General features: G+C 44.2%; 1 protein-coding gene across 2 annotated transcripts in view; it reads right to left on the bottom strand.

Moving 5' to 3' along the window:
- LOC137433736 (sterol 26-hydroxylase, mitochondrial) overlaps positions 1-23,519 on the bottom strand; it is an 81,089-nt gene that overhangs the window by 36,952 nt on the left and 20,618 nt on the right. For both annotated transcript variants that reach the window (XM_068126012.2, XM_068126019.2), the window contains exons 6-9: positions 14,949-15,148; positions 12,794-12,991; positions 12,018-12,181; positions 4,528-4,694 (exon numbers count right to left, since the gene is read on the bottom strand). In XM_068126012.2, coding sequence (XP_067982113.2) covers positions 4,528-4,694; positions 12,018-12,181; positions 12,794-12,991; positions 14,949-15,148 — 729 coding nt within the window. The remainder of the gene's footprint in view (positions 1-4,527; positions 4,695-12,017; positions 12,182-12,793; positions 12,992-14,948; positions 15,149-23,519) is intronic.

The following is a 23,519-nucleotide window of genomic DNA, read 5'->3' on the forward strand; positions in this document are numbered from 1 at the left end:
AAAATATTTAAACAGAACTATGAACAATCTTATATGCACAAAAATACCAACGGGGGGGAGAGCCGAGAGGGACCACCACGAGTCACGTGAACAGGGCAAACGGTGGATGGCAAGGAGATAATGGGGGTGGGGCGAACAGCACACCTGGACAGAAAATACAGGATGAGACAACAGTACACGTGGAGAAAATAAAATAAATGTTTTTGTTTTTTTTTGTTTTTTTTTGGGGGGGGGGGGGGGTGGGGAATTAGAACGTTAGACAGTATTATGTTCGGGGTAGAAGGGAAAAAACCAAGAGCCAAGCAAAACACACTTAAGTTAACAAAACACCGACGGGGGTACAACTACAAGGCCACACACAAGGGCAGAAAACGATTAATTAATTACGAGTTACAGGAAATTCAAACCAAAACTAACTATAATCAAACAATATCACATGGACGATAAAATAACGAATTGAAATTTGACAATCTATCTGGGGAAATGGGGGAGAAACACGTGGTCGAAGAACGAACGAACGAATAAGAATGAATAAACGAATGAGCACAGAGAAGGTAGTCTTTTTTTTTTGTTTTTTTTGAGTTGAGATTTACATAAGGAAGTAGGCTTTGGGGTGGAAAGACTGCGAAAACAGAGAACGAAAGTTATTGGATCACAAACGACAGGCGCTGAGAGAAAAACAAAGCCTCAAGGTTGTACAGTGTACACTGTACAGGACCTCGAGACGACACGAATTAACGCGATTTTCAATACAGGTATGAAAGATTTGCACCGAAAATCTTTGACGGGACAATAAACGTACATACACCATAAAAGAAATACAGTTATAACGAAAATACAAATTGGAACAATGACTTAACTTCGATTTCGATGGAGAGCGTGGAGACCTGCGAAAAAACGAACCGTCGCCAGCAAGACCGGAAACGGAAGTCAGGGAAGAATTCCCATTCCCAGTTATTTAGCCCTGAAGAGCAGGAATGGCCTGTATGCCGGTCCGGGGGCTTGCTGGTTTGATATATGCACACAGAAGATGCAAGCAGCAAGAAGCAAGAAGCAAGCAGCAAATGAAATGTGAACTTTTGAATGTGTTTTTGTGTATTTTACTGTGCTTTCTTTCCCCTCCAATCTTCTTTCCAAAAAGGACAGGTCCTGGGTCATAGAACTGCAAATAAGGAGTAGGGTTTTGTGCATGTATATAAAATGCTGCCCACCGGCTCTATGTTTAGTTTAACAAATTCAGGATTCAGTTAATTGTGGGCGTGATTCTGTTAGAGTAGCTACTCAACGCAATAGGTGGGACATATTTAGTGTTTTAAAACTGTCGCATACACAGGTTAGAGTAAATGTTAGGGGGAACCACATCTATATGTCACATGTAACAGTAAAAGTTAGTTCCCAGATCTTTCTCAAAACTGGTCGTTCCAATTTTTGTAGGTTCGACTCGGGGACGAGTCTGACGAGGGAGAGGGGTAATGTTGTGGTTTTGAGTTTTGGTCAGAGTCAGTATAATAAAGGTTAAAATTTCCCCCTCATAGTTAGTCACACAAGGAACATGTAGCCTCGCGATAGTATAGTTATCTCTTAGTATTTGTGAGCTTAGTCCTTTTCCTATGTTAGTTCTGCGTTGAGTAGAGTAAGGAGAATAGGTCCTACTTCTACTGACTATCCCGCCTCCCTAGCCTCATGCCTCTTTGTGCTGACTTTGGTTCATTTTGGGTGAATTAACACGAGGCAGGCCTAGGAGGGTCGGGGCGGGGCCGAATGATGGTGGCAGAGGAGCTGACGGTAAGCCCGAGCCGCCAATCAGGGCTCAGAGGGTGTGGCGGCAGCACTGCATCACAGGGCGTGGTTGGAAGGTTCCAGAGGGTTCGAGAAGGTTCGGGGCGTATCTATATAAGCGTTGCGCAAAGCCCTCGAGAGAACTTGCGCGAGGAGGACCCGAGCGTCAAAAGACTGATGAGCAGAGGACTCGCGCGAGGAGGACCCGAGCGTCAAAGGACTCATTGAGTAAGGACTGAGCACCAGCGGTTGAGAGTTGAGTTCCAGCAGCGCGGTGAGCCGAAGAGGACTTTGAGAGATACGCGAGTGGAGAAAGACGCGCATTGAACCAGAATACGCGCTAATATAAAGCAACGATCAGTTGAGTTTGAGGCCGAGCCGCGTACAGTGCATTGAGTTACGCGAGTGATAATGGCTGTGTAACCGCCAGCCGCACTGAGAGACGCATATTTTCTGTCCTACCTCATCGGCTGCCTTTGGTTCGGGAGATGCGCTATGAGACCCTTCCACCGCCTGCTTGCCATCTTCACGGGACGTGCTGGGACCGTGGAGAGCCGGACGGGGCCGTTCCTGGACGAACAGGTCGGCGCATGTGGCCGGAACATCAACATACTTGCAATTCCGTGTGAGTGTGACGGGCCCGAGTCTGGGCGGGAAGATAAGACTGACCAAGTGCTGCTCTGTGTCTCTGCGTCCACCGATCATTGTATATACGTGTGGGAATAATAATTAAACCTGTGTTCTTCCTTTTCCATTCGATCGTCCTCGTGATTTCCTCATTGACTAAGCGTGGTACGAATAGAACCGCTCGAATCGGGGTCCAATATTTAACGGTAACTGCATAGACCACGTGGTACTCAATCCGCTCGGCGTACCCAAATCACACGTGGCTCGTGCGAGGCTTGCTTCCCCGCTTCCGTGGTGGCGCAGGGATTTAGGTACGAGCGAGACTTGGTCCCGAAACCCTACCTTGCGTTTGTCCGGAAGAGGCATTTCAAGTCTCTCGGTTCTGCCAAGCCCAGAAAGAACAAGGGGTTTAATCCCCCCTAGGTAAGGGTAAGAAGGGCGGTGGAAAACCGTAACTATATATATATATATATATATATATATATATATATATATATATTGTTACGGTATATATATATATATATATATATATATATATATATATATATACGTTTTATGTTTACAAGATTTCCTAAAATATTATTCGTCATGTATGTAGCATCATATGAATTTATCATTGTATGCAATATTATACAGATGAGTAATTCCAACACCATATTTCAAAGCACAATACATCACATGGTACAAATGATTCATATAGATGAATTAAACAGTGGAAATACATAATAACACAACAATATATATCTACACATATGTCCCCTTATTTACAAATTAATTTACCATTGCTTGGTTTGTAGCAAGACAACAGCGCACGATTTCTATCTTGATTCGGTGAGAAACAAAATAATTTGGTCAGGATGCTGGCGATAATTCGCCTCCTCTCTCTCTCTCCTTCTCAGAAAACATCGCAGAATAATTATTTTGCTTATTATTTCTCCGACACAAGTGTACTCGCCTTACAACTGTCCAGCATGGGTTTGGATCTCAACCCAGTTACAAACTGTCACCCTGGTGTTTCGCATGCAGGGCGAAGCATCAATATGTACATCATCCACCAGAAGGTTGTTAAACCCAGAAAAGCCGGCCAGCGCTAGTCAGTGGTGGATTTTAAAGATCCCACACTTTCTTTCTCAAAAGGGGGAGTTATTGCACTTGGATAAATTCCAAATTCCTGCCATCTTCAATCGAACATTCGGTCTGGCCAGCCAGCTCATCAAAGATTATATTTTTATGCCTCTGCCGATGAAGTCGCCGGAGGAATTATGTTTTCAGGTTGTCCGTCTGGCTGTCCGTCCATCCGTATGTCCGTATGTCCATCCGTGATAGGTTTTTGTTACCATGATAACTTGAGAACGGCTGAAGGGATCTTAGTCGAACTTGGTGCAGGATTTTTTATCTAACATGACCTCTGACCTTTGGCCTTTGACCTCGTGACGTTCGTAAAGACGAACTGATTAGATTTTGGGGTCACGAGGTCAAAGGCCAAAGGTCAGAGGTCATGTTAGATAAAAATCCAGTTACCACGATAACTTGTGAACCAGTGATGGAATTCTGACCAAATTTGGCGCAATTATGTAGAATGATGCAAAGATGAACTGATTATATTTTGGGGTCAAGAGGTCAGAGGTCAAAGTCTGTAATACGTCTATAACTTGAGAACGGCTGAAGTGATCTAATTCAAACTTGGTACAGGTAGGTATAATGATGTAAAGGTTAACTGATTAGAACTTGGAGTCAAGAGGTCAAAGTTCAAAGTTTGTAATGGGTCTATAACCTGAGAACGCCAAAAGGGATCTAAGTCAAACTTGGTACAAATATGTAAAATGATGTAAAGATTAACTGATTAGATTTTAGGGTCCCGTGGTCAAAGGTCAGAAGTCATGTCAGGTAAAAATGTGATAACTTGAGAACAGCTGAATGGATTTAAAGCAAACGTCGTACAAGTATTATAATGATGTAATAGTGTGGGCAGAGGCATATCGGTCGACGTCATCACGTCGAAGAGTGTCATTCTAGTTTGGGAATAAGTTGGGAATAATTGGGGCCATTAAAGAAGCAGTAGTAGTAATGGTGGATTGCCTTCGTCAAACTATTTTACATCCCTTCCTTTTATATGGGTACCGGAGTGTTTCCTTGACAACAGCTCTTAGAAGAGGCATGCAGGTCACGTTCTGTACGCCAGGTATCCCTTTTCCTGGCGAAGCGTTCTTCACTTCATTTGCCACTGCAGTCTGTACAGCAGGATGTTCAGACAGCAGCTGAAGTGACCACGTCAGGGTGTTGGCCATCTTTTTAGCAACATGAATAGGAGGAGTGAAACAAAAAGTTATCAAATATAACACCTAAATTTTCAGCAAGAAAAAAAAATCCACCTTTATGGTTTATTTGAAAGAATTCTTGCTTCAAATTCCTTTCTGCACTGGCTACCACATTGATCAGTTACCAAGTAGAATATAGATATAATATATCACACCTGCAATTTGCAGAAGCAATCGATAATCTCTTACCGAATCAATAATTGCCCCACACACATAAATGGTATTGCTATGGCAACACAAGTGGGTGGGAAATGCAACACTTGCTTGTATTCCACTTTTTTTTTTACTAATTACAATGCGCAAGCGAAGCAAAAAGTGTGGTTAAGCAATTGGGTCATGTCCGTCTGTCCATCCGTATGTCTGTCTGATGAGTTTATGATCGAGGAACAACTTATTTAAGTCGAATATTATATTTTGAACACGAATTGGAACATGAATAGGAAGACAAGTTTCCATTGATATATATAGCATGAGAGGGTGTGGCAAACTGTGGCATGTGAGAGAGACAGGTACAGGGTGGAGAGGAATCTACCAATATGGCTATGTAAGTACGAGGCCGGTTGATGCTGCATTCTATGGTCATCAATAACGCCGCCATCTTTTAAATTGTGACTCAACGTCATCTTAATACAGTGTATAAAGGGGATGTATAAAATTGTTTCAGTAGCACTAAACTTTTAAAACTGGATTTCTCACAGCTTAAAGTCGAATTTTCAAACGATCTTAAAAAATTTAAGTACATATACTTGAACACTGTGCGGTGTATCGTATTCTACGAACTCTCTAGTTCTCTTTGTTTTTAGCCGCGTCGCAAGATGCTGCTCATAGAGTGCCCTCTGCTGTTGTTGTTGTTCTTCTTCTTGTTCTTCTTCTTCTTGTTGTTCTTCTTGCAGAGAAGACAAAACCTCAAAGCTCCACCCATTCTGGGAACCATAGCTCCACCCATTGTGGGAGAGGCTTCATATAAACAAATATCCACCATTTTATTAACTCGCATAGCTTTGAGGCCTGTTTTGTAGGCCCGTGGTGTCTTGCTCTCTCACACAGTTTTCTTTCAAATCAAATTCGATATATCATTTCATTTTTCACAGTCGCTAACATAGTTTTAGACTCGGTTGAAAAAAAACGTGAAGAAAATCCGATGAAAGTTGCCCTTTATAGAACGAAATGAATTCTCAAAGGCCTGTAACTTCAAGTCCATTGAGATATATTTTGTTTAAATCGCGGCATGGTCAGTCATACACCGCCCGAAATAACAGACGGGAAAATGCCGAGATATATTAAAAATTCGTCCATTTGATGACAATCGTCACGATGAAATATTTAATTTATACGTCGTCACAATAATGTGGAGAGAGGAGCATAGCTTCGTTCACGTGTCGCCACATACGGGAAATTGCCGAGATATTTTTTTTTTACATCGCAGCATGGTCAGTCATACACCGCCTGAAATAACAGACGGGAAAATGCCGAGGTATATTAAAAATTCGTCCATTTGATGACAATCGTCACGATGAAATATTTAATTTATACGTCGTCACAATAATGTGGAGAGAGGAGCATAGCTTCGTTCACGTGTCGCCACACACGGGAAATTGCCGAGATATATATATTTTTAAATCGCTGCATGGTCAGTCATACACCGCCTGAAATAACAGACGGGAAAATGCCGAGATATATTTAAAATTCGTCGCCACACACGGGAAATTGCCGAGATATATTTTTTTTAAATCGCGGCATGGTCAGTCATACACCGCCTGAAATAACAGACGGGAAAATGCCGAGATATATTAAAAATTCGTCGCCACACACGGGAAATTGCCGAGATATATTTTCACTTTGCACAAAAATAACATCAAGTAATCGAATCAATAGGAATGTCCTGTGCCTATAACATCGACGTTATAGGCACAGCTGCATCTAGGCATTGTGTAACATCGACGCGGCTTTTGTTTTAATTAAAACTTTTTGTACTTGTTTGTTTTTTAATCGATGTAAATACACGGTTTGATTTTAGTCCTCTTCAAATGCATTGGGCTAAGGGCGACAATCTGTGCCACCCGTAAGTCAGGAGCCTACTTCCACCGTCTTTACAGGGATTTTGCTCGATAGTAAATTGGATGTATTGTAGACAGACCATTGGACTAAGGCTCAGAAACTTTTTTTTAATTGTTGAAAACACTGAAAAATGTGGACGAAAGGACAAGTCCCAGGTGCAACCCATCCAAATTATTTTTAGACGGTATCAGTACAAAACAGCGAAGTGCAGCCCCGAGCTTTGACTGTGTGCTCACGCACGGAGCCCATCAGCTATGCCCAGGTCCTGGCTTCAGACCTTATCATTGCTCGGGAGTGCAGTCGTGCCGTGCCTGTGCGTTTACTGTGCCACGAGTGAGGTAGCCGTGCTATGCACGGTTGGGAAGCCAAAAGCAAATAAACAATGCGGAAACGGTGAATGCTAAACCATGGAATAAATTTCACATTCCTGTGCCACCTTCAGTCGAACGTCAGACATGGACAGCCGGTTCGTGAAGGACTTGGGCAAAAAAAGTACCCCGTCTGGCTCTATCCCCAATCAATAGCGAATCGATGGCGAATCTGCGAATGTCAAGGTTAGAAACTAGAAACCCTCACGTCATTTTCTCATTCATTTAAACTCAATATCTCCATTTTCATTCCAAACAGCATCATTCCAATCATAAATTAATACTATAACAAAATACTGTGTTAAATCACGATTGTATTGAGATATTATCAAACCAGCCAATTGGCGTCATCTGTTCACTTCCGGATTCGGGAGCAAGCCCGTATCCAGCCAATTTCAAAATCATACTTTTACTGAGAAACTTATGAAACCTCCTACCTACCTTACAACATCCACGAGGACCCCAAAACATTCCACAGAAGGTTTGGCGGGGCTAGCCCCAAAACAGAGGGAGTAGTTGGGGACGGACAGATAGACACTCCTGTTTTATAATATAGGTTACAGTAACAAATTTAGACATAATTAATATGAATGAATGATCGTTTTAAGGCCATTTTCCCCGCTAGAGCAGGGGTTAGCCTTGCGGGCCCCATGACAATCATGGTTCTGTGGCGGACACAAAAGCCCACTGGCGTGGTGACATCATTCCACGCACCAAGTGGGCGGTGGCCACGCCCGAGGGGTAGGCGTGGCCTCATGATATACACCGGGCGACCAGCCCGGAGGAGTGTTACAGTGTAGTCTTACAATAAAGACGTTTATATGTTACCGCTTGTCCGCTTCCTCCTTGCTCACAAGCAGCGCGCGTAACGCCGCGCTTTACTGGTGACCCTCGACGTTGGATCTGCCGGAGCGATCCTTCCACACGCGACGCCATCGCCATGGCCGCCTTCGTCAAACTTCCGGAATTTTGGGAGGCTCAGGCCGAAGTCTGGTTCGTCCAGGCCGAAGCCCAATTTCAGCTTCGGCACCTCACCGGCGATGACACGCGCTACTGCCACGTCGTCGCCTCCCTCGAGCCCGGCACGGCCGCTCGAGTTGTGTCCGTCCATCGCCACCCACCGGACGGCCACAAGTACGAGGCACTCAAGCGGCTACTCCTAGCCACGTTCAGCCTCACGGACGACGCACGGGCCGACCGCCTCCTGGATCTCCCCGAGCTCGGTGAGACGCGCCCGTCGGTCCGAATGGACCATATGCTGTCACTGTTGGGCGACGAAGCCCCCGGTTCGCTATTCCGGGCGCTTTTCCGTCGCCAACTTCCAGCGCAGGTTCGCCTCGCGTTGGCCGGGACCGGGCTAACGGAACCCCGAGCATTGGCGGCCGAGGCGGACAAGTACTTCGCCGCTTCGGACACGCGGGCGAGCGTTGGCGTGGCCGTCACGGCCTTCGACGCTGATGTTCCACAGCATCATCTTCTACAGCACGCTGATGTTCCACAGCATCATCTTCTACAGCACGCTGATGTTCCACAGCATCATCTTCTACAGCACGCTGATGTTCCACAGCATCATCTTCTACAGCACGCTGTGGTTCAGCAGCATGCTGATACGCACCTCGTGAACGCCGCCACGCCCCGCCTACCACCCCCAGGCTAACGGCCTGTGTGAGCGATTTCACCGCTCATTGAAGGCCGCGCTCCGGGCCACCCTCCGCGACGGCGGCTGGGTCGACAGGCTCCCCTGGGTCCTGCTGGGCCTCCGGACGGCGCCCAAGGAGGACCTGCGCGCATCCGCGGCGGAGTTGGTCTTCGGGCAACCGCTGCGGGTGCCGGGCGAGTTCCTCCCCGACTCCACGGCACCATGGTCCGCGGCACAGCAGCGCTCCGCTCTGCAAGAGACCGCCCAGAGGTTCGGCCCGGTGCCAACGGCATGCCACGGGCACCCACCGACGCACGTCGCCCCGGAGCTTCGCACGGCGGAGTACGTCTTCGTCCGCCACGATGCCCATCGGACACCACTGCGGCCCCCGTACGACGGGCCTTTCCGCGTGCTGGAGACCGGGGCGAAGCACTTCACCCTGGACATCGGCGGTACTCCTGACCGCGTTTCGGTAGACCGCCTCAAGCCGGCCCACCTCGATGTGGACCATCCACCGCCAGTGGCCCGACCCCCACGTCGGGGCCGCCCTCCTGCGGGCAGACCCCCGGCACCGCCCAGCCCCGCCGCCACGGCGCCCCCCGGTCCTGCACCCATCCCAGGGGCAGCCAGGGGCATCCCACCTGGTATCCCTGCACCCCGGACGCCGCCGATCGCCAGGGGGCGCTTCGGCCGGGTCATTCGACTGCCCCACAAACTGGCCCTCCAGGTGCGCGGGAATTCTGGGGGGGCGCGTGTGGCGGACACAAAAGCCCACTGGCGTGGTGACATCATTCCACGCACCAAGTGGGCGGTGGCCACGCCCGAGGGGTAGGCGTGGCCTCATGATATACACCGGGCGACCAGCCCGGAGGAGTGTTACAGTGTAGTCTTACAATAAAGACGTTTATATGTTACCGCTTGTCCGCTTCCTCCTTGCTCACAAGCAGCGCGCGTAACGCCGCGCTTTAGTTCCCTGTTTGAGGCAATGTTTTTACGGCCGGCTGCCCTTCCTGACGCCAACCCTTAGTCGCCTCTTACTAGGGATACGGTGTACCTATTCTGAATCAGGGTACACACCGGGATCATTCATCCCAGCAAGCTGGTACACAATTTGCCGACCTCGGAAGGATGACAGGCTGAGTCAACCCCCCTGGCGTTAATTCAGCGATCGACCGGGATTCGAACTCAGGATCCTAAGATCCCAAGCCTGCACCCTAACCGCTAAGCCAACACCTCAAATTTAGATTTAGGCTCAAATTTAGACATAATGGAGGAATTATATCAAGAGTATGAGTAATCTGAAAGGAGGAAAAAGGTGCAAGTTATATCAGGAAGAAAGAACTGAACTTGGGGAGAAAAGAAGATCGGAAGTCCGACAGTTCAAAGGGTGCATGTTTCTATCAAACGTGGTGGAAGCCAACACATTCATGGTTGGCTTTTGATCTGAAGAAAAACGTGATGTTTTTCAAGAGTTTGCAAGGAAATGCAATTTATCTGTATATTAAAGTAGCAGCCGTTTTGCCTCCGTCTGTTTCTCTCTTTCCGCCCATTGGTTGCGCAGATGGCCTGACTACACCCACAATGACATCATTAGTCGGACTCCACCCACTGGCATTTTGATTTTCATGCGGTTCAGGCCGAACACATGGTCGAACCTGTCATATTTACAATCGCCATGCCCGACCTTTACATTGCGAAACATAAACTTCCGGAAGCATTAGAAGCAGCGCTTCATTGCCTATACACCACCTAAAAAAGGAAGCCTCTGGAAGCCTTGGGTCCCTGCCAGTTACTTTTAAAATAAAACCAGAGAATTTATAGAACACCATATCCACGAAATCTTGAGAAAAAGGACGTAGGAAGAGTTACCCTGCCTTTTTTATTTTATTTGGATGAAGTTACCTCAGGCATGGCATCGCCGGGTGCTGCAATTTTGTCTCAATCTCGATATTCACCCACCCTGAGAGCACATGTGGCAAATTGATTGTTCGAGAAGGCATACATTTTTGCAAAACGTACTGCTAAACGGAGGGTTGTTGTATAGCCCCAGACAGTTCTCTTTAACAAGCCCGCGACATGGAGACAGCCGATTGATCTCGCAGGAGCGACCCAGAGATCCCCCACATCTAGTAGGATGGTGTACCCCCACCTTCACAATGTCAGGGGCACGACAGAGTTAGAGGGAGGGAGGTAGAGTGAGAGAGAGAGTGAGAGAGAGTGAGAGAGAGTGAGAGAGAGTGAGAGAGAGTGAGAGAGAGTGAGAGAGTGAGTGAGAGTGAGTGAGAGAGAGTGAGAGAGAGTGAGAGAGAGTGAGAGAGAGAGTGAGAGAGAGTGAGAGAGAGTGAGAGAGAGAGAGAGAGTGAGAGAGAGAGTGAGAGAGAGTGAGAGAGAGAGAGTGAGAGAGAGTGAGAGAGAGTGAGAGAGAGTGAGAGAGAGAGAGTGAGAGAGAGTGAGAGAGAGTGAGAGAGAGAGAGAGAGAGTGAGAGAGAGTGAGAGAGAGTGAGACAGAGTGAGAGTGAGAGTGAGAGTGAGAGTGAGAGAGAGAGAGAGAGAGAGAGAGAGAGAGAGAGAGAGAGAGGGCCGGTGCATGACTGATCGGCACTCTGACCGTGACCGCGCTGCCCTGACGAATCCGTGCAGCAGGGAGTAATGGGGAAGAATTAACCTCGGCCTTGTGTTGGGGTGTACAACCATCACAAAGAGGCGTCCCCGATAATTGTGCTAAACTGAGGGTTTTTGAAAGTGCAAATAAGATAATTTGTGTTCTACAGTGTATATTCATTGTAAATATAATATTTCATTGAAAGAAATAAAGTTATAAATGCTGTAGAAAAAAAAACTGAATCAGCAGTTTACCGCCGCATATGCATTAGTTATTCATGTCGATGTCTGTGTCTTTCATGACGTCCCTAAAAACAGTAGGTTTCCTGTTTGAAATGACTTTCAATTATTTTTTTATTGACAGACAGAAAGACTGAAGCAATTGCTTTACCCCACTGTGTGCATGCGTGCGCAAGATGAGACGCCGTACAATTTTGCCAAATCCAGAGCCAACATGCTGCTAAACCGCAGGATTTTGGAAGTGCAAACAAGCCGATTCGAGTTCCACAGTGTTCAAAATATGAACTTCGCATTAGTGACCCCCCTCAACGTGACAATACGTCATATCACCACCGTTTCATGGTTTCACAATGTTTAATGCACTTTGCACTGTGAATAGGGCCTCACTGTGTCAACGCCACCCAGAACTATTTCGGTGATGCTGCTGTAAATCTCATGTCGACTCAATTTCCCACTGGTGAGCAGACGGGTGACGTATCCATTTGGTACCGGCTCACCGGATGCCACAATTTGCTCCACCTCCTTGATCTTTTTTTCAATGTGTTTCTGGACTGCAGAAAGAGGCAGGGGATCAGTCAAAGCGAAAGACAACAAATTAAAAAAAGGTACCATCCATTTGTTACAAAAAGCAAATATGGATTTTTTTTTTATTATTTCAAAGTGCTGTGAGCAGGATATCTCAAAAATTTGTCGATGGATTTGGACGACATTTGGTGGACATGTTGGGTGTGTGACAGGGACGAGTCGATTAGATTTTGGTGCAGATCCGGATACAAGAATTTTAAAAGTGATTCTTCACCGTTGAGAGATGGGGACAAAATCGATACATAGCATGATATTTCACAAAGTTGTAGACGTATTTTGACAAAACTTGGTGTATAAATTGGTTAGGTGACAAGGACAAGCTGATTAGATTTTGGTTCAGGTCCTGATGCAGATCTGGCTGTCAGTCGGATACAAAACGTAAACTGTTCGGCCTTGCGGATGTATGCGTTCTACCGAGTGCCATTCTAGTTATTACCTGCCTCATAATTTGTACATGTGTAATACAGCATTTTCAAACTCCCTCGTTCACCCTCTTAGCCTCCACATTTATACATAATAAATGTATGGCCCCACAGGAGGTGGGTAGAGATAGAGACATAGTTTAGCATGATCTTTACCAAATGCAAAAATTATGTCCCAAGCACCCACAAATGACTTCCAGAATGGAAGTAGAGGCCTGGTCCAAGTCGGCAAGATGGACAGCCAAATGAAAGATCTCATCATGGTGTGAATGCTGTCGATGAACTGTTGTGTGTCTTGTGGGGTCTTCTTACTCAAACATCCAAGTCTCTGGCTGAACAAAGCTGCAAAGATACCTGTGGAATGAAATGTTAAATAACCAAAGTTGTCTGCCCATCACTACAGAAAAAAAACTTCATTTGAACATTCATGATATGGTGTTGTACTACTGTAATAGAGGTAGAGTCTTCAGAATTCATTTTACAGGTGTGAACACCCATGAAGGTGAACCTAGACCTGATTACAAATGAACTTTTGGATGTTTTACAAATATGATGCAACATCCATAGCCCACGTACCACCATATGGGTGTCACTGCAGTGATTCTAGCCAAAATATTCTGGGCCTGCAATACAATGAAGAAGAAGAAGGTATCAAAACTATGACTAAACAACAATTGCCCAAAGTGAAAAAATAGGGCTGTGCTATTACAGCATTACAACTCTTCCACTTCAATTTTCTTCGACTGAGGGACTGTCACGTCACAGATAAAAATGGTTTACAAATGCAAGTTGTTTATTTGGAAAAGTTGTGTTTGGAAATATTTTAAACCTCTGACATATGTTCCTTTGAAGAACTAAGCAGCTGGGACGCATTGCAGCAAAACATCAAAATATAATCCCTGACTTTCGAAATGATGTAATCCGCCCCAGTATGCTGGGCACATGCACATAAATCCCTAACAACCGGGGTAAGCAGTGCAGCCGAACGTATATCATGTGTGCATGATGAGTATTGTTACCTAAAATGGCTCATAAAGATTTAAAAGAAGTGGAAAATACTTGTAAACGTTCCAGTGAAAAAGGGGTGTGCCTCTTAACAACGAAAGAGTTGGAGAACCTTCTGTACTCGCCTAAAAAGCTAATCCCAATGCTGCATGGATTGCATGGATTTGCATAACTGCATGCAAAGCCCGAAGGTTCATAGACAAGTGAGTTCTACCCAAACCTTTGACCACAACTGCCAGTGAGTGGACTTTGAATCTTGCGAGATTGCCTCGTGTCAACATGGCAGGCTTGGTGATATATTTAATGGAGTCTGCAATCGGAAAGACGATGCCATCATTGATCATTACATTACCAACATTCAGGGAGACTTCCCAGAGAGAGACACCGAATCTGGTCCGGTTGCTTTTTAACACCAATGGGAAAGTCATATCTGTGGCTTGGCAATGCACAGGGTAAGTTTAAAATGATGATATTTACTATTCTGTCAAACTTTGACAAATGGAAGCAAGTTACAAAACATGTTTGGCTACTTACTTCCTTTTATTATTGGAAATCATTTATGTGCTGGTACTTGCATTTGACATGGCAGTTAAAGCTAAAATAAGAATCGTATTAAACAATCTCTGCGCCAGTGCATGCCACTTGCCTCCGTGATGTGATTGGGCGAGTTAACTCATTTTTCTGAAGAATGTTATTTGCTTCCTTTTGTCGAAGTTGGGTAGTATTACGGTAATCATGTTTTTAGTATGTGGATGGTGGGGTGGGAGTGGGAGCCGTATGGGATGCAAGGGTCCTTATAAATACATATATTTTTTGTTTGGTTCTGGGGCCACACAATAAATTATACTATATTTTTGTATCTATTGGTGAAAGGATAAGCATTTGTCTGTGTGTGTGATTGCGTTATATCCACTGCCGCCGCTCACTTGTACAAAAAGGAAGTTGTACAAACCAGACATTGCTCCTCCACGGATATATCCGTGAGTCCGATTTGCATTTAGGAACAGAACAATTATGGTTAACCATCTTGTAATTTCCACTCTTTTGTCGAAATGCTGAAACTTATGGGTAAACGACGATTTGAATCACTGATTTCGTGCTAGAAAAATCAAGTTAAAAGTGCCCTTCGAGGAGAACTGAGTCATTGAAAACGCACACACAGCACATGCACAAAGGCTTCATTAGCATCCATATGTCATTTCGAAAGTCACGTATTATCAGTGTAAATTCTCGACATTTTTTACTCCAATGAAGCTTACGCCAACCAAAAGGGCTAGAAATCAACTAGATAAGGATAGCTTATCACCTTCCATTGTAAAGTTCTGTAGCTCCTTGTTAATATTATTGACCATATTCTGATTGGGTGAGAGGAAGCGAAGCCAGTTGATCCTCTCGAGCAGGTCAGAAATCACGGGGTGAAGTTCTCGCTCATATTTGACCACCTGGCTAGGCAGCAGAAGGCCGGGGTTGAGTATCGAACGCAGATGACACCAGTTCTCTCCATCTCTGGTAAGGTACCACGAATTTAGCATTAAAAGTCACATGTCTTTGTATCCACTGGTATGCAATTTGCTTTGAACAAACAAAATATTTTACTTTACGAATTCTGCACATATATTTGTTTCAGTGGTCAAACTTTTCAGTGGGTCAAAAGCCTGTCGAAAGCAGTAGTTATAATAGCACGAGGCATAATCAAAATGCCAACAAATTAAAACTGCTTATGGCATGGGGCATAATCAAAATGCCAACAAATTAAAACTGGTTATGGCACGAGGCATAATCAAAATGCCAACAAATTAAAACTGGTTATGGAACGGTGCATAATGAAAATGCCAAGAAAATAAAACAGTGGTTATGGCATGGGGCACAATCGACTCACCGACAAATTAAAACGGTGGTTATGGCACGGGACATAATCAAAATGCCAACAAATTAAAACAGTGGTTATGGCACGGGGCATAATCAAAATGCCAACAAATTAAAACAGTGGTTATGGCACGGGGCATAATCAAAATGCCAACAAATTAAAACAGTGGTATGGCACGAGGCATAATCAAAATGCCAACAAATTAAAACAGTGGTTATGGCACGGGGCATAATCAAAATGCCAACAAATTAAAACAGTGGTTATGGCACGGGGCATAATCAAAATGCCAACAAATTAAAACAGTGGTATGGCACGAGGCATAATCAAAATGCCAACAAATTAAAACAGTGGTTATGGCACGGGGCATAATCAAAATGCCAACAAATTAAAACAGTGGTTATGGCACGGGGCATAATCAAAATGCCAACAAATTAAAACAGTGGTTATGGCACAGGGCATAATCAAAATGCCAACAAATTAAAACCGTGGTTATGGCACAGGGCATAATCAAAATGCCAACAAATTAAAACAGTGGTTATGGCACAGGGCCTAATCAAAATGCCAACAAATTAAAACAGTGGTTATGGCACAGGGCATAATCAAAATGCCAACAAAATAAAACTGGTTATGGCATGGGGGATAATCAAAATGCCAACAAATTAAAACAGTGGTTATGGCATGGGGCATAATCAAAATGCCAACAAAGTAAAACAGTGGTTATGGCACGGGGCATAATTAAAATGCCAGCAAATTAAAACAGTGGTTATGGCACGGGGCATAATCAAAATGCCAGCAAAATAAAACAGTGGTTATGACACGGGGCACAATCAAAATGCCAACAAATTAAAACAGTTGTTATGGCACAGGGCACAATCAAAATGCCAACAAATTAAAACAGTGGTTATGGCACGGGGCAAAATCAAAATGCCAACAAATTAAAACAGTGGTTATGGCACGGGGCATCTATCTATAATTCCAGCAATCTCTGTGTGTGTGTGTGTGTGTGTGTGTGTGTGTCTGTGTGTCTGTGTGTGTGTTTGTTTGTCTGTGACCGCTGTTTCTCGACAACCACGGGTCCGATATACTTGAAACTTGCCAGGTATATTGCTGGGGACCCGAGGATGTGCCTTTTCAAGGTTTTAAATTAATCGCAGAAGTAGTTACCGAGCTATGTCCAAAAAACGATTCAACCAATCAGAGAGCAGCGAGCTATCACGTGTGCCGAACGTGGCGAACAGACTCTGCCTCGGATGGCACATTTGAGAGCGTATTCATTTATTTCCCGTCGGCAAACTATGTTGGCGCTATGTTGGCGTTAAACGATGTTTTAAAACTAATTAAAACTAATTTGCGATTCTTTCGCTTTCCTGCGATATGCGACCTTCCGGAGCTCCTGTGAGAGCGTGCGCCATTACGGATAGTACGGGTACGGGCATGCCATATGTTGGCGTTAAACTATGTTTTAAAACTAATTAAAACCATTTCATGTAAATAGAGGGGGGGGGGGGGGGATTGTCACTGTACTCGCAAGCCGTTCGCCGTTCGCTTTGGCGTTGCGAATGGACCAAAACATTTCATGGACCAAACCATTTCATGTAAAGCGTTCGCCGTTCGCTTTGGCGTTGCGAATGGACCAAAACATTTCATGGACCAAACCATTTCATGTAAATAGAGGGGGGGGGGATATAATTTTAGATATATATATAGTACGGGCATGCCCTAGTAATCAAAATGCCAACAAATTAAAACAGTGGTTATGGCGTGGGGCATAATCAAAATGCCAGCAAATTAAAACAGTGGTTATGGTACGGGGATTAATCAAAATGCCAACAAAATAAAACAGTGGTTATGGCACGGGGCACAATCGACTCACTAACAAATTAAAACAGTGGTTATGGCATGGGGCATAATCAAAATTCCAACAAATTAAAACAGTGGTTATGGCACAAGGCATAATCAAAATGCCAACAAAATAAAACAGTGGTTATGGCACGGGGCATAATCAAAATGCCAACAAATTAAAACAGTGGTTTTGGCACGGGGCATAATCAAAATGCCAACAAAATAAAACAGTGGTTATGGCACGGGGCATAATCAAAATGCCAACAAATTAAAACAGTGGTTATGGCACGGGGCATAATCAAAATGCCAACAAATTAAAACGGTGGTTATGGCACGGGGCATAATCAAAATGCCAACAAATTAAAACAGTGGTTATGGCACGGGGCATAATCAAAATGCGAACAAATTAAAACAGTGGTTTTGGCACGGGGCATAATCAAAATGCCAACAAAATAAAACAGTGGTTATGGCACGGGGCATAATCAAAATGCCAACAAATTAAAACAGTGGTTATGGCACGGGGCATAATCAAAATGCCAACAAATTAAAACGGTGGTTATGGCACGGGGCATAATCAAAATGCCAACAAATTAAAACAGTGGTTATGGCACGGGGCACAATCGACTCACCAACAAAATAAAACCGTGGTTATGGCACGGGGCATAATCAAAATGCCAACAAAATAAAACAGTGGTTATGGCACGGGGCATAATCAAAATGCCAACAAATTAAAACAGTGGTTATGGAGAGGGGCACAATCGACTCACCAACAAAATAAAACCATGGTTATGGCACGGGGCATAATCAAAATGCCAATAAAATAAAACATTGGTTACGGCACAGGGCACAATCGACTCACCAACAAAATAAAACAGTGGTTATGGCACAGGGCACAATCGACTCGCCAATGATCACATTGGATAAAAGGTTCTTGGAGATTGCTCCTAAGTTTTTTTATTTGAGTTCCATAGTGACTGACAACCTGCCATTCGATGAGGAATTGAACTTCAGCATTGGCAAGGCAGCTACCACCTATGGTAAGTGAAATAAAGGCATCTGGGACACTGGAATGTTCACACTTAACAAAGGTTAAGGTTCACTAGGCTTGTGTCCTACGTATTCTAGTTTTGACAGTGAAACCTTGACGTGAACATAGTGCCTTCCATAAGTATTGGAACGGTAAAGTCAAATTTGTTATTATTGCTGTACACTCAAGAAATCTGGATTTGAGATCAAAAGATGAATATGAGGCAAGGTCAGCATTTATTTATTGGTATACTAGCAGAAGTACCCGGCATTGCCGGGCGGGGGAGGGGAGGGGAGGGGGAAGAGGAGGGGGGGGGGAACGGGGGGGGAGGTAAGGAGAGGGGGGGGGGAGGGGAGGAGAGGAGGGGGAGGGGAGGAGAGGGGGGGGAAGTACCTGGCATTCCGTGTATAAACGTGAGGGGGCAGGGGGAGGGGGAGGGGGAGGGGAGGAGAGGGGGGAGGGGGAGGGATGGGAGAGGGGTGTGAGGAGGGAGGGAGGGGTGGGAGGGGGAGGGGGGAGGGGAGGGGGGAGGGGGAGGGGGTGAAGGAGGGGAGGGGGAGGGGGGAGGGGGAGGGGCCGGGGAGGGTGAGGGGGAGGGGGAGGGGGAGAGGGAGGGGAGGGGGAGGGGGAGGGGAGGGGAGGTGAGGGGGAGGGGGAGTTCTCGGTGGTCACCCATGAAATAGATTTGTAAAAATTTCGGTTGCTCACCTGGTTGAGGGTGGATAGAGCCAATGAGGTGGTATACCTGGCCTTGCACCTTGAATGTAGGCATGAATCCTTGCTCAGTGACGACGCGATCTGCTCCAAACGAAGTCATTTGGAACGAAGAGTTGTAATTACGGATTTCCTTCAGGAAGTGTCTGGATTGAGTCGTAGTTGATTGAAGTAGTTCTTTCAAAGGTTCCGGTGGAGATTGGAGAGAAGGCGAAAGGACATTGCCTCCCCTGCAACACATTCCTGGTGTTTCTCCCTTCCATTTCAAGGCATGGCAAAATTGACAGGTGAACCTCGTGGTGAAAAAAAAACCTCGGTAATGTCGGAGTTTACGGGCGTAAACTGGATAGGTGGTTGTAATGTCGGAGTTTACGGGCGTAAACTGGATAGGTGGTTGTAATGTCGGAGTTTATGGGCGTAAACTGGATAGGTGGCTGCCTTCAAACCAACTGCCTTGACGAATGCTTTGTCGAGTCTTACAGGTAGAGCAGTACCATGTCTTCCCATCTGATACATCACCACGAGTAATAAAACCACAATGGACATTACATCGAGGGCAAATACAATAATTCTTGTTGAGTCTGCGACGTGCACACCACTTAATAATGTCAGGTATTAATCATAATATCACTTCTTTGGCTCTAATATCTGACATTATTAAGTGGTGTGCACGTCGCAGACTCAACAAGAATTATTGTATTTGCCCTCGATGTAATGTCCATTGTGGTTTTATTACTCGTGGTGATGTATCAGACGGGAAGACATGGTACTGCTCTACCTGTAAGACTCGACAAAGCATTCGTCAAGGCAGTTGGTTTGAAGGCAGCCACCTATCCAGTTTACGCCCGTTATCTCCGACATTACAACCACCTATCCAGTTTACGCCCGTAAACTCCGACATTACAACCACCTATCCAGTTTACGCCCGTAAACTCCGACATTACCGAAACCTATGTGGTGTGAATGGCAATGTTCCTCGCTGAAATGTGAAAAAACGCAATCGTTTTTCGCTCTGAAATACGTGCGAACGCGTAACTGAGTTAATGGCGGCAAGGAACATCACGTGATCGCTCTGAGCGAATCAGCGCGCTGCTCTGCGACTGGTCAGATTCCGTGCATAATATTCCTCGCTGAAATGCGCTGAGGTAAAAAATATGGTAAAAAATATTATGAAATACATTTTTAGGTCGGCCATGTTCTTCCCAGGCTCAATGGCCATGTCTGTGCCAAATATCAAGTACGTGAGCCTCTCCGTTTAGGAGTCTATCGGTAACATTACACACACACACACACACAAACTGTGTTATATATATATATATATATATATATATATATATATATATATATATATATATATATGTATATATATATATATATATATATATATATATATATATATATATATATATATATATATGTATATGTATATGTATATACAGTATATACAGTATATATATATATATATATATATATATATATATATATATATGTTTTATCATTGTAGATCAATAGCACTTTTTATGCTCAGTCCCCCCATTTAGGTAATCCCTGTACTCTTGCTTCATATTCATCTTTTGATCTCAAATCCAGATTTCTGGAGTATATAGAAATAATAACAAAATTTGACAGTACTTTTCCAATACTTATTGAAAACACTGTAAAGTAGTCAAGAGCAAAAACACAACGGTTTCCCATTCTACAATGTTTTGTGATATATCCAATACATCAATTGATGATGCCCTAAGGCAGAAATGTACACACAGTCGTGGCCAAAAATATTGGCACCCTTGCACTTTTTTCAAATAACTCACAATTTTCTCTAAAAATAAGTTGAAATTGACAAAAGTATTTGGTCTCTACAATTCTTTATTTCACTGTTAATATTACAGAACCTTTGTTTTTGATTCAGAATTTAATATATCCTTTTAAATCAGAAAATAAAAAGAACTGCACTGGCAAAATTATTGACACCCTGGACTTAATATTTGGTAGCACATATTTGGTAGCCTTTGGACAAAATAACTGCAGTCAAGCGCTTCCTATAGCCATGAATGAGCTTCCTACACCTCTCTACTGGCAGTTTGTCCCACTTTTCTTGTGGAAACTGCTCCAGTTCTCCCAGATTTGAAGGGTGTCTTCTCCCAACTGCTGTTTTCAGATCTCCCCACAGGTATTCAATGGGATTTCCATCTGAACTCATTGCTGGCCACTTCAGAACAGTCCAGGTTTTTGTCTTGAACCATTCCAGGGTGCTTTTTGAAGTGTTTGCGGTCATTGTCCTGCTGCAAGACCCATGACCTTCGACGGAGATCCAGCTTTCTGACACTGGGTTGAACATTGCGCTCCAAAATGCCTTGGTAATCTCCTGATTTCATGATGCCATGCACACATTCAAGGGGACTCAGTGCCAGAGGCAGCACAGCAACCCCAAAACCACTTAACCTCCTCCATGTTTGACTGTAGGGAAGGTGTTCTTTTCTTTGAAGGCTTCATTTTGTTTTCTGTAAACATAGAGATTATGTGCTTTACCAAAAATCTCTAATTTCGTCTCATTTGTCCACACGACATTCTCCCAGATGGATTTTGTCTTGTTCAGGTGTGTTTTGGAAAACTCCAGTCGGGCTTTCTTATGTCTCTCTCTCAGCAGTGGGGTCCTCCTGGGTCTCCTACCATAGAGCCCCCTTTCATTGAGTTGGCGATGGATGGTGCAAGTTGAAACTGTCGTACCTTGCATCTGAAGGGCAGCTTGAATTTGTTTGCCACTTGAGTGAGTTGCTTCCTCCACCATTCGAACAATCATTCGCTGCAATCTTCGATCAAGTTTTCTCTTGCGGCCATGTCCAACCTTGTGGCCAGGTTGGATACAGTGCCATGGGCCTTAAACTTCCTGATAACATTGCGTACGGTGTACACAGGAACATCAAGGTCTCTGGAGATGGACTTGTAGCCTTGAGATTGTCCGTGCTTGGCTACAATCTTGTGTCTGACCTCCTCAGACAATTCTCTGGTTTTCTTTCTTTTCTCCATGCTCATTGTGGTACATACAGTGACACAAAACAGCAGAATGACTCCTTTTCTCCATTCAAAACTGGTTGAATGAGTGATTTTTATATTGCAGGCACCTGCAGCTCACCACAGGTGAGTTCAATTCCAAAGTAAAGGAGAATCACCTGCTTGAAATCTAATTATTTCTAACAACTTCTAAAAGGTACCAATAATATTGTCTGGCCTATTTTCGGATTTCTGTGTGGAATAAGCTGAGATTTAGTAGTTTTTTCGGCTTTTTTTGTTTTGTTCCACTACAAACCAAAGAAATACATTTGTGGATGCCAAAATATATTTTTTAACTTTTAACAATTTTTTGGAAGAAATGGTGCATTATTGAAAAAAGTGCAAGGGTGGCAATATTTTTGGCCACGAATGTACATGCGCATTCAGGTCACTCTCCTATAGCCTGTGGGGCTGACGTTTCATGGGTTTCTAAAGCTTAAATGACACTCCCGATCTCAGGCCATCGGCGAACACAATACGTACCTATATTACTGACCCAATGAGTGGTGCAAATTTAAGTTGGTGCATTTAATTTTTGCCTGCGACATGTCACAGGTCTACAAGAGGTTCGCGTTGCTGTTGTTGGGGTTCTTGTTGGGGTAGAGTTTTGAAATGTGCACCCATTGATCGGACAGCTGCCAGACCACACCCACATCTGTCACTTGACTCCACCTACCATAGGACCGAGACAAAATAATATGGCCGCCATATTGTTTCCTGGTGGGCCTAGCACAGGCCTATAGGCCACTGATGATTTACACTGCCCAGCTTTGTTGCGTCAGATTTTCATTGCCTTTGTTTTGGTCGAGAGTTAAATTATTAATAAGGTTTATTCAAGCTGGGACGTATACCTTCCTGAAAAAATATCATTACGTAATTTTTGAACACAACATATGCACGTTAAATGCACGTTTCCCAACCAGCACGTCACTGTATTTTGTCACAGGTTGTGACCACAGTGCGGTCATTCGTATTAATGCCATTCCCGCCTGCATATTTATCGATTGGCTGTTTATGCTGGCACAGGCATTGTGTTGGTGTGGCAGGCAATACATGATTGTTAAAATTTGTGTGGTAATGGCCATGACGGGATACAAATTTGAGTCACCACAACAGCAAAGGGTGATGCCCCTCCACCCCTACCCCCCAGAACACACACACACACACACACACACACATATATATATATATATATATATATATATATATATATATATATATATATATATATATATGTATGTATGTATGTATGTATGTATGTATGATATATATATATATATATATATATATATATACATACGTACATACATACATACATACATACATGCATACATACGTACATATATATATATATATATATATATATATATATATAT

The sequence above is a fragment of the Myxine glutinosa genome, chromosome 1 (genome assembly GCF_964187855.1).
Source record: "Myxine glutinosa chromosome 1, kmMyxGlut1.1, whole genome shotgun sequence".
Classification (NCBI taxonomy): Eukaryota; Metazoa; Chordata; class Myxini; order Myxiniformes; family Myxinidae; genus Myxine; species Myxine glutinosa.